Here is a 12,896-nt window from a genome sequence, read left to right as displayed (position 1 = left end):
GTCCTGAGAAGGCTTGATTTTCCCATTGTAGGGGAATGCCAGGGCGGTGAGGTGGAACTGAGTGGGCGAAAAGAGGTTGTGCTCATAGAAGTAGAAGGAGGAGAAATAGGAGATGGGGGGAATCGGGAAAGGGGAGAACATTTGAAAGGTAAATACATAAGATATCCAACAAAAAATGTAATACAATAAAAAAAAGAATTATACTACCAAATTCTAGATGATAAGGGGGACTATAAAGAATTTGCTAAGTTGTATACCACCACATATCTAGTCAAAAACATAATTCAAATCAGGTTCAAGGGGATTCTAAATTCAAATCTACTGCTCAAAAGTTATATGAGGAGCAGAGGAAGACAAAGTAGCTGATTTCCTTACACACTTTCTTCATTGAAAGAAATACCGGTTCTCCTTTCAAAAATCAACACGACTCCAGCTTTTGGATCTATAGCTCACTGGATCCTGGACCTTTTTGTGGTTTGCAGACTGGTAGGTTTTGTGAAGGGAGAGGTTGACGAGAGGTGATGCGCTGGGACCAGCTCCCTGAACTAACTCTCTCTCTCTCTCTCTCTCTCTCTCTCTCTCTCTCTCTCTCTCTCTCTCTCTCTCTCTCTCTCTCTCTCCCTCCCTCCCTCCCTCCCTCTCTCTCTCTTTCTCTCCCTCTCTCTTCAGAAACCACACCAGTATTGATCCTGTCACGGAAACAGACAGGAGTGAAGCATATACTGACACAGTAGCCGCGCATTTCACCTTCTCTAATGATCGGGTCATGACAGAGGTGTTCCATCTGTTGAATCTGGTGATTACATTGTAACCTGTCGATAAATAAACTGCTTTCTAGAAAATGTGCTTGAAATAATAAGCTTAATATTCCTTTGTATGCTGTTTATATAATTAGGAAAATAATAAAATTTGATTTAGATTCAATTGAAATATTGAAGCAAGAAAACAATGTGCATTGCTTTATTCTCCTAGATCTGGCTTCTAACCAAAGTGTAGGAGATAAGGTCATAGGTTCCTATTTATAGGTGACACATACGCTGATTTATAATGTTTCTCAAAAGAACTCATAAGAGAGAAGAGTGTGAAATCTATCCATTCCCTAATACCCTACTTAAAAGGAGGCAATTATGTCACAACTGAATGCTTTGAGAGCCTGCTAGAACCAGCAGACACAGAGTCATTACTGAGCTAGAGGGAAAGGAAACGCCCGAGCGGCCACTGGCCTCTGTCGTTTCTCTACAGTCAGCCCCCTCATAACCCTCATAACAGTGACAGAGAAAATTCTCTGCCATTGCAGCTAAGTCAGCATCTGATGCTCTTCCCTTCACTGTGAACTCTCCATCAGAGGCCTCTATGTGGTAACTCGCAGGGTTCAGATGGAGGTAGTGTGCAGCTTCCCATGTCTTCCGGACACACCTCCCGTTACTCCTGCAGAGGTGATGACTGCACACCTCAGCTGCTCTGCTCACATTGATTATGTAGCTGCCAAAATCGGAATTCACAAAGCGGTTCACCTTTGTACAGTTCTCCTGGAAAGGTTAAAAGAAACAAACAAAAAAACAACACTGGATAGGAGGTTTTCAAGCTGGAGGCAGCTCTTGAGACTGAACTAAAAAGATGGCTTTGTCCTACCAAAAGTAGGTAAACCCTTGGATTCTACTATAACCCAAAGGTCTCAGATCAGAAATGAGAAAAGCCCTGGAGGTGGGAGATGTTATAGTTAGTCAAAGTAGCTGAACCAGCAATCTAGACTGAGTCAACATGTTCTTCAAGTCATACATTGTTTTCTTTCTTCTTCCTTCCTTTCTTCCTTTCTTCTTTCCTTCCTTCCTTCCTTTCTTTTTTACTTCTTCCTTTCTTCCTTCCTTTCTTTCTCTCTCTCTCTCTCTCAAGGTAATGAGTCATATGAGACAAAAGGAACAGACACAGAACGGAATCCACGTCAGAGCACATGCTCCAGGCTGTTTCTCAGAAATGAGTTGTTTGTTTTCTAATTGTGTTAGAATCTGAGTTGTCACATTTACTGATTTACTGTAGACCTCCCCACCTATAGCATGCCTGACTTCTCTGTCAGGGGTACTCAAACATGACCCGTTACAGGTTCTACATTCCTACATACAACTAGACACAGGAAAGCTAGTAACACTAGATCATGTGTGTGTGTGTGTGTGTGTGTGTGTGTGTGTGTGTGTGTGTGTGTGTGTTTTCTAGCACATGGTCTACATAGAGGTCCCCTGAGTTATGTATAATATTTCCTGACAAAGCTCCCATGAGTCTGCAGTTGAACTTCTGGCTCTCTGTATAAAGGCACGTGAGTGTCTGTGATGGCTGTTCCTCATTATCAACTTGACTACATATGGTAATAAATAAAACCCAAATGACTGGGCCTATACCTGTGAAGATTTTTTTCTTACTTAAATCATGTGAATTGGGAAGCCACTTCTAATACGGATCTTTAAAGTGGGAAGGTCCACCTTTAGTCTGGACCACATCTACTGGCACCCTAAATAAAGGACATGAAAGAAGGGAGCAAGCTGCTCTCCCTCTCACTCTCACTAGCAGGTCCATTCCTTTACTAACTTTAGGGCCTGCTTCTTCAGGATGCTGACATATACTGAAGACAAGCTGAGGCATCCAACCTGGTGAACTGAACAACTACTGGATTCTTGGACTGTCGTCTGTTGGTAGACAGACATTGGTGGACCTCAGTTATATGGATGTGTATATGTATGTAAGGATACAGGTATGTATGTGCATATATATACATGTATATGTATTCTATGACTATATGTATATATTACATTATGTGTGTGTGTGTGTATATATATATATATATATATATATATATATATATATATATATATACTTAATGTATAAGTTCTGTTGCTCTAGAGTCTAGAGTTCTAGAGCCCAGCTGGTTTCTCTATAGAGAAGAAATACTTTCAATGGGAACATTTAAAAGTTATCTGTTTCTACTTCTTCAGATAGGACTCAACCTATTTCCTCTTTTTAATTTTTTTCCTCCAGTCTGAACTCTGGGGAGACTATTTCTCCCCCTCTTCGTACTTCTTAGACGGCTGCAGTTCTTTGTGGAGAGGAGTGGCCTTGTTGCCTTTTCTTTGTCTTCATTGGCATGTCTGCTGTGTTTTTATAATGATGACATAGCATTAAAAGTTAATGTAATGATTAAATTAGGACAATGCCACACACTAGTCATTTTGCCCCTTATTCAAAACTCCTTGACTTATTTTTCAGTTTATTTTTATTGGATGTGTTTTATTTACATTTCAAATGTTACCCCCTTTCTGGGTTTCCCCTCCATAAACTCCCATCCCATCACCCCTCCCCCTGTTTTTATGAGGATGCTCCCCCACCCTCCCACCTCCCTGCCCTGACATTCCCCTACACTGGGGCGTCAAGACTTGGCAGGACCAAGGGCTTCTCGTCCCATTGATGCCCAACAAGGCCATCCTCAGCTACATGTGCAGCTGGAGTTATGGGTTCATCCTGTAGTAGTCCAGTGCAATAGAACCAGTCTCAGAGAAATCTGCGGTGGTCAGTAACAGTTCTACTATTGACCAGCCTGATTATCTGTCATCCTGCTTGACTTCCCGTTGTCTCCTTGTCTGTGAATGAATACTCATTAGCTTTCATAACTATGGAGTGAGCAGAACCAAAGCAAACAGCAAGCCTTACTCTCTTGGCATGTGATAGAAACCAAAGAAATATTTGTGTTACAAACTCTATCTTTTCAAAGTTGATATTTTTAGGCAGATCTAAGTACTAAGCACTGGTTTTAAGTTTTATCCCAAGTCTGGCTGACTATGGAAGTGATGAGAGCTTTGATTAGAGTAATCTTTCCAGGAAACAGAACAATATGCCCCTAAGCTACTGACTTACCTCCGATGAAGTTAAATTCATGTCTCCCCAAACAACAATGCCTGCAGCTCCCAATGCAGCACTTTCTCCTACGGTACTAATTAGATCTTGCTGGATGGAAGAGAACAGAGGTACTCCATCATTGGAAGATAAATCACTAGGGATTAAGATTACAGGCTAAGACAAAATACTCCCTAGAAATCACACCCTGCTTTCTTAGAGAAACATAAGTGTAAAGTAGAATGATGCTCAGAATCATATTGTGTGTGTGTGTGTGTGTGTGTGTGTGTGTGTGTGTGTGTGTGTGTGTGTGTACAGAATCTCACTGGGTAGCCTTGGCTGCTCTGGAATTCACTATATAAATCAGGCTAAATTCAGACTCATAAGAGATCATCTTGCCTTTGCTTGCCCCTGAGTACCTGGATTAATAGTACCTGCTACCATGCCTGGCTAATATAAATATTTTAAAGAAAAGTTATTATATCTTAATAGACAGTATATTGTTCTTAATTTTCATAGATAGACATAATCACCAAAAGTTCTTTCTTTGAAGTTGGTTGGGAACATTTGCCCACAAGCAAATATATAAATGTCTAAACAGAATCTGAATTTTCTTCTTTCCAAGAGAGAAGCCTTTTAGCTTCCTTCCTTAATCTGTCACAAACCTCTGTGGGCATCACCAGCACAGTCACTCAGGTGGCTTCTTGTCCTTTTGAATTCAAGCCAGTCAAATGTACGGTGCTTAGTGTCTCTATGCTCTGACTTTGTCAGCCTTTATATTTGGCCCCTGACACTTTTTTTATTTTAAAGTACTAGATATAATGGGGCTTATTTAAGACTTATCTAGATAACAAATCTACAAGGATTTCTCCAAATATGGTTAAGATAAAGGATATGAAGGTTTCAGAAGGAGGAATTTGTGCTTTATCATTTAAAGACTTAGTGCCTAAACATGATGGTATACCTAGAAAATATAAGGGAGTTGAGTATATGTTGTTGGTTTTCTAGCTTTTAAATTATAATGTTTTCTTTCTCTATTCTGGATACTAAACACTTACCTGCTACTCCGGAAATTAATTTCCCTAAGTGATAAAAACTGGTTAGAGAAAATTACAAGCAAAAACATCAAACTGTTTTTTACTTTGGCCACCATATCATAACAGCAATGCCTGGAAGATTACTCTCTGTCAGATACTTCTACAGTACATCAACCAAGTTAACCATTGGCAATGCCCATCTTTACACAGATTATTAAAGACATTTTCTGGAGGTTTCTGAAATGTGAAGAGGGAGTTAAGTTTAAACTAACTTACCTTTCTGGTTCATATCCATTTCTATTCTCCAAGACCGTATTATCAGACACAGAACAGGAAGGAGAGGTTCTTTGGGCTCAAATGAGCTAATGTACATAAAAAGGCTTTGGAAATAGTCAACCATCTGGTAAATACAAGCAGAAGAGGAACAACCCATGCAGTGTCTAGATTTTAGACTGCAAATGCATTTGTTGACTCAAAGATGTAATAAAAAATGCAGACCACTGACTTGAAACAACCTTCAGACTAGCAAGATGATAGTCACACAGTGTGATCATGGGAAAGTCTCCCAGAGCCTGCATAGGATTAAGGAGACATTATCAAAGGAGAGATGGGACATAGCACTTACATCTTGTGTTTAAGTCATTGATTTACATTCACCAAATATGGGAGTTACAGATTTATGTGATGATAGTTATATCTTCTAAGGTTTTATTAAAGTATGACCTTCCTCAGGTGTCAGTATGAGAAAGGGTTTACTGGGACAGACTGAAGACATAGCAAGTTTTCAAGCACATCTTGACCAAAAATAAGGAGGCGGTAACATTAAAAACAAAAGTGATTATCATACTGATTCATTGTAATCTGGCAGAGGTCAAGTGGATAAGTGAACCACAGACCAGGTGATAGTCTGGGGACCAGAAAAGCAAAGACGTTACAGAAGCCATCAAGAAAATGCCTTTGAGAGTATACAAGGACAACCTACGAGTTGGAGCCTCCTGGATAGTAAGAAGGGAACAAAGTGGCTGTAGCAAAACTGAGCTTCTGAGTCCCAGTATAAGCTCTGACCTCTGTGCTTCTTTGCTCATGATCCTCAGATTCAAATCATTGTTTCAGAAGTCGATAAGCACTTTGGTCACAGAGCAAAGAGGACAAAACCAGTCTGGAATTAATCAGAAAGCTTCATCCATCCATGCTAGCTAGTGTCCTATAGTGCCAAGATGCCAAGCAGGCTACTGGTAGAAAAAAGACATTAATGGCCTTACCTATTATAGTGGTAGGTAATTCTGTTGCAGTATTGACCACCAAAGCAAGATCTACCCACTGGTACAACAGTGTCACATCTGTTCGACAGGTGATCACTTTTTGCTTAGATTTGTAACCCACTCAACAGGAGGGAACTCATATCTAGGAATGAAATTTTGGATAGAGGCCTACAGCTGGTGAGGCCATAGGCCTTAGAGAGAAACATATTACTGCACTTTTACTAAGTGGTCATATTGCCAACCTGTCTTTAACCACTTGTATTTATAATACCCATAAATATGTGCTATTTTGAACTTAGATCGGAGGAGCTTCTTTTGGCAGCGAACAGTGATTTTAACAAATTCATAACCATTTCAGTGTAGAGATTAAGAGTCTATGGGTGTCCGGCCCTAGTTGGGACATTATGTCAATCCTCCACACCCTCTACTTTGCTAAGGTTTAGGAACACCGTGGATATGGGGACAGAAAGGACGAAAGAGCTGGTAGGTGAGCAGGAGTGCTCTGAAATGCTGCCTTCTCTATACGGTATGACTGTTGCACTTAGGAACTCACAGCAGCTGTGGCTTCCGGAACAAGATCAAGCTACTTAACATTCTAGTCTTACAGGGGGACAGAGAACTCTTGTGGCTCCACTCCTACTTGAGAAGCTATCAGCAGTTGTGGTTGTTGGAGGGATAGGGAATCACATTTTTGAGGCTGTAGCTACTAGAAAGTTGCTGATGATCCTGTCGATGGTTCCATAACCTTATATAAGCAAATAGTGAGGGACCAGATCTTGTACTCAGACTCCATCTTAGAGAACCTGACCTAAGGTTGAACCCTCTAGCCCCAGTTTTCAGGTTCTTCCCCAACAAACCTGTTTCTCCAGGTCACGAGCCTGCCCCAGGCACTTCCTAACAACCACCAATAAGGAGGAGAGCAGAAGTTAAATTTATGGTTTGGCTCCCAGCACCAGCCAATTATTTTAAAGGGTGACAAAATTCCATAACAGCCCCTCAATCAGAAGTGTACCAGGCTAGACACCCCCTCACTTGCTTTTTTATTTCCTATAAAATCTTGTCCCGCTGAGAGCTCAGGGCTTCCACCCTCCTCTCCTGGGGCATCACAGATGGAGGTGTGGCCTAAGTACAAGCTTAAATAAAAAGCTTGAATAAAAAGACACTAGTGTGATTGCCTTGGAATTGGCTCCTTGGTGGTCTTTTGGGGCATGCAGACAGGCTCTACAAAAACACTAAGTGACTAAGCGTGTTATTAAAAAAGAGACGTGAAATGAGAGAGATGTGTATTGAAGGGAAGACCAGGGAGAGTTGAGGGGCAAAGTGCAAGGTGGATTTAATCAAATTACATTGTATATATGTAAGGGGGACAAGAAGAAGTAGAGAATAGGATGCCTAGAGGAATTATCCTTCATACTTGGCTTTTGGTTCCTGTTGCTTACCAGAATTTATATTAGAAAGTCATGTAGTAGTGGGAAACATAATGAAGTAGCAGTCACTAAGCAACTTCCAATATGTAACAGAGAAACTAATGACTTACACAAAAGCATTTAGATCTTGAGCCACAGAAACACCTTTCATTGTCTTTATAGAGCATGACCTCACCTGTGTCTAGATTGAATTTGTATGTTGGTAGTGTAGGCTATCTTCCCAGTGAAACAAGGCATCAGTGCCTCTGTATTGTTCTCCTAAGCTATGGATGCTGACTGAGATTCTTAGACAGCCCACGGTTAAGTTCAAGGCTTTGATACGTGCTTTAAAATGATAGCTATTTCACATGTATTTTTGAAGTGATTCAAATGTTCACACGCCTTTTCTCATTTGATTTTTATCATACTTCTGGTAGGTTAATCCGTTGGGCAGATGGTTCCCACTTCTACTCCCTGGCTACTTTGTTTCGATTTGTTGTTTGGGGTGATTTGTTTGTTTGTTTGTTTGTTTTGTTGTTGCTGTTAAGAACCAAAATGCTGAGCTCTGGAAAGGTTAGGAGAAAGGCTACACGGTCCTAACTGTATGTTTGCATGTATGTTTGCATGCACTCTAAAATGCAGACATGTGGGAGAAAAAAAATGAAAGCCCTTCATAGCTGTTCAGAGTTTGGAAGAAAGGAACATCAGATGTTTTAATAAATGAGTATGTTTTTTATGATGTGTTGAGCGATGTGCTGTGCAGGCTGATGCTTTTAAATGCTCAAATAGAAGCACTCCTTTCAGAATGAGATGAGACCCATATTCTGATGATGCTTTCCTGGGAAAGATTTCTGAGTTGTCACTATTTAAAAGGTTACCTGAGCTATGTGCCATGTGCAGAATGTACTATGACTTTAAGCTGTCTTTCCAAATGAACATTGTTCCTTAAAATTTTAGAGTTTTGCTTTTGGTTTTTCAAAAATAGATGACTTATCACTAAAGAAAGGGACATTATTAGCCTAAATATATGAATATGTATTTATATGTATAAATATATATATACATATATGCATATATATTATACGTATATGATATATATATACATATACATTATACATCGTATACATATACAAATATACATATATATGAAGTTAAAACACCCTTTCTGGTATGTATAGCATATAGAGTATAATATACAAGCAGAGTCATGGTTGTTGTGTAGAACTTGCTATAGCTTCTTTAAACCTCCCAGAAGTGATCTCTTGCCATTCTTGATTAAATTTTCACAGCTTATTTTGAGGGTTAGTGTGAGTGCGCAGCTTATGTTTGGGGTTCAGCCATGAGCGAAGACTTTCACCTTCAGCACAGTGTTGGAGGCATAGCATTTTCTCTACCTCCCACAGATGTGCACCTCCTCCCTTCAGTGGGCACACATGTAAAGCCCATACATAAGTGTTTCCTAAGCATCCATCTGTGGCTGTCAAGCACTCAGAGAACCTTTTGTCTTATAGCACAGGCTGATCAACTGAAATGCCTAATAAGGAGAGGCAAGAAATGCCTCTCTTGAGCTATCTCAAAACCTTTGGTAGTGAGTAAAGTGGAGAAATATTATTGCATCATAAATGGGATGGTTGAAAAAGGTTTCAAGTCTTCTCAGTCTGAGAATATGTATAATACCTTAGGACCCAAATCTACTCTTTTTCCTACAAGTTACTATTGAAGTGACTAGGTCAGCAGATGGAGAGAAAATCAGACTGAAAGTCACTTAGTTTAAAGGTTGCTCTTCTGAAACAAATGAGTCTCTGGCAACATATATAACTTAAATGAAAATAGTCAGGCACAACAATAATCATCTCAGAGTTTTAACCTGGGTTGTGAAACTATTCGTGGTTAACATTGAACTTCCAAGGCCACCCCACTCTACCAGATTTCCATTAGCAGATCCAAGAAACAACTATGTCTAAGATAGCTCAGTCTATAGGCTTACATGTTTTCTTTATATTTTGAATGTCTACCATTCTACTTTTACATGTATGGCTAAACAACCCCATTTTAAAGCATCCTTTCTAAATTTTTAACCTAGTCACTACAAACTACTTTAATAATCTCCCACAACAACCAGTCACAGGGAAGTCAGCAGCTGCTAGCAACATACTTCACTGTGTCCTTTCAAAAGAAATACTAATGAGAAACATAACAAAATTTAGTTTCAACAAAGAAAGTGTCCAATCAGATCAGTAGTCTAGAAAGAACAAGATGCTAGCTTTTCACTAACTGGGTGTTCTTCAAAGGGCAAAATTAACAAAGAAATGTTTTTTTGGTTGTGGTGGCTGTGGTGGGTTTTTTTGTTTGTTTGTTTGGTTGGTTGGTTGGTTGGTTGGTTGGTTGGTTGGTTTGGTTTGGTTTGGTTTGGTTTTGCTTATTATTTTATTTTTTTAAGATACAAAGGAAACCCTTCACTAAGGGACAAACAGAGTCTTACCTTAGAAAGAAAAAATAAAGGTTCCTCTTTGTAGCCCAGCCGTGTGTAGACAAATACAGGCAGAGCATAATCACGTGATGTCATGGCAGAGATCCTCAGTGATTCACGCACCCGAAATCGTGAAAAGTGCAAAGTATTCTCGCTGTCTGCAAGGGATTTCTTAATACTAACAGCAGGATACAGGGCAGTACTGCTGTTCCAGAGCCAAGAGAGGTCATCATTCCTCAAAACTTCCTCTTCTGGGCATGACCCAGTATAGTTTGTGGCATAAAAATTATAATTGTGGCAATCGGGGTATAAATAATAACCCCAAAGGCCCTTGGGTCTGTTCTTAATTCCCAACTTGACAGTTTCCTCCATGAAGACCTTTGCACTTTTCTCAAACGCTGCTTTGGCTAAAGACTCAATATCAGCAGTGGATATGTTCTCTCTCATCTCAGAGATAAGAGTTTTTGACTTCTGTCTGTAGATATCCTTGGCGTCCCAGTTCCGAGCCCACTGTGGGCGCCAATATTCCCAGTCAATAACAGCAAGACCACTGAAATTTTCAAAAGGGATGTAGTAATTAATATCCTGAGCAGCTTTCTCCAGGTGTGCTTGTAAGCTTGTGTTTTGGGGAAGACCGCCATTGATGGGTACCCCTTTTGATGTATACCATGGGTAATATCCCAATTTGTTGACGTAAAATATAACAACGTTTTGCCCCCTGTCTTTGAGCCGAGGGCTTCCAACCATCTGAAACACCTTTAAGTTCAGTGTTAAATTATATTTTATCAAACACAGGTCGGTTGGGGCATTCCAAGCAGCTATAAAAGGTTTCCTTTGATAAACTGGAAGTCTAGCAGGTTTTAGGGATGAGATAGTTGTCGTCAGGATAAAAAATATGAGCAGTCCTGATGTAAGATGCACCGGTTGAGCAACACAAAGTCTTAACTGTCCTTGAGACAATAGTTGCATGATAACATAGAAACTCACACTGCCTCTTCTTCAAGGCAACCCAAAAGTCCTGTGGAGAAATTTAGTTTGCCATTAGTGATTACTTCTAAGAGGAGGGATGCTGTTATTGTTTATTTATATTTTCAAAGCACAATATATTTTGAAGTTATAACCATTCTGATGATTGAATTGGGATGTAAAATCAGGTGTCATGGTCAGGTTTCCACTCAGGGTTAAGCCAAAGGATTCAAAAAGTGTCTAACAGCTACAAAGCCTATATATCCACAACAAAACATGAATAAAATAAGATGTGAGGCTCCCAATGAAAAACAGATGTGAAATGAGATAATCACTTTGAAAGCTTTCCAGTATCAGGCATTGCACTTAAAATGCTTTAATTGCCTTGTTATAACAACTATGTGACAATCTGTGGCTGAACGTTTATTTCGCACAAGAGGAAACAAAGGCAGAAATGGAGAACTCTAATTGGTGTCCCATTACATGAAAGAGGAGATCACGCAAGCAAATGCTAGAGGAAATGCTTGATATGTTAGGGGGTGGCTGCTCTGACTGTGAGAGAATAAGGAGAAAAAAGAGGTCAGTGGCAAGGAACGCTTCAGAGGGGGTGTGCTCAGGTTGAGTGAGTACAAGACAGGGAGCTGTCATGTCTCCCTTTCCGTCCTCTGGGACCAACCACAAAAGAATCACTTTGAGGGAACTACAGCAAAGACCTTAATGGTGTTCTGTCGTACTGGAGAACTGGTATACCTGATGCTTAAGTATACCACCATGAGGTTCAGACATTTGCTGATTAAGTACCCAGGAAACAGGTTTCTTTCCAGTTCCTCTGTGGTGAATGCTTCATCACATGTTTTGGTGACATGTGGAGCAACATGAATATTGTTTAGGAGTTTCATGGGTTACTTAGAATTTTTATTCTCTTTAGTACGCTAGACCTGAAAAAAAAATACTGAGTTTTGGTTGGTGACCTCTGGTGGTTAAAATGATAATTGCATACGATGACTGAAATTCTCCAAAGTCAAAAGACCCCCTATCACAGTTTCTGGTTTGAAATAAAACCTACCATATGTAATCAGAAAACTTCTGTACCAAGAGAACAATGTTGGCAGAAAGCATCAAAATCATAGACATTAGATGTCCACTCACTTCTGGACAAAGAAAAGTGTGGGGGGGTCAGGTGTATATGTGTCAATGTGTGAATGCGTATGTGTGTGCAAGTGCATTTGCCTGCTCACAAATGTGAGAAGACCTCAGGCCAATGTGCAATGTTTTCTTCTTCTTCTTCTTCTTCTTCTTCTTCTTCTTCTTCTTCTTCTTCTTCTTCTTCTTCTTCTTCTTCTTCTTCTTCTTCTTCTTCTTCTTCTCTCTCTCTCTCTCTCTCTCTCTCTCTCTCTCTCTCTGTCTCTCTCTCTGTCTCTGTCTCTGTCTCTCTCTCTCTCTCTCTCTCTCTCTCTCTCTCTCTCTCTCTCTCTCTCTCTCTCTCTCTATTTAAGAACTTCTTACTGAGGCCATCTACAGACTGCCCCACCTGGGGATCCATCCCATATGCTGCCACCAAACCCAGCCACTATTGCTGTTGCCAAAAAGTGCTTATGGACAGAAGCCTGATATAGATGTCTCCTGAGAGGCTCTTCCAGAGCCTTACTGATATAGATGAGGATGCTTGCAGCTAACCATCAGATTGAGCACAGGGACCCAATGGAGGAGTTAGAAGGAAGGACTGAAGGAGCTGAAGGGGTTTGTAACCCCATAGGAAGAACAACATTATCAACCATTCAGATTCCCAAAGCTCCCAGGGACTAAACCATTAACCAAACAGTATACAATGAAGGACCCACGGCTCCAGCTGCATATGTAGCAGAGGATGGCATTG

At 40.2% G+C, this 12,896-nt stretch overlaps 1 protein-coding gene across 1 annotated transcript; it reads right to left on the bottom strand.

Moving 5' to 3' along the window:
• Positions 1-1,130: 1,130 nt before the first annotated feature.
• On the bottom strand, positions 1,131-11,023 carry LOC308435512 (hyaluronidase-4; the record flags this gene model as incomplete). Its single annotated transcript, XM_080936198.1, has 3 exons — positions 1,131-1,529; positions 3,901-3,990; positions 10,067-11,023. The coding sequence occupies 3 exons, from the start codon at positions 11,021-11,023 to the stop codon at positions 1,131-1,133; spliced, it is 1,446 nt and encodes a 481-aa protein (XP_080792324.1).
• Positions 11,024-12,896: the final 1,873 nt, after the last annotated feature.

The sequence above is a fragment of the Micromys minutus genome (genome assembly GCF_963924665.1).
Source record: "Micromys minutus genome assembly, chromosome: 23".
Taxonomy (NCBI): Eukaryota; Metazoa; Chordata; class Mammalia; order Rodentia; family Muridae; genus Micromys; species Micromys minutus.
The sequence above is the reverse complement of the archived record's forward strand: the minus strand, read 5'-3'. Positions and strand labels throughout refer to the sequence as shown.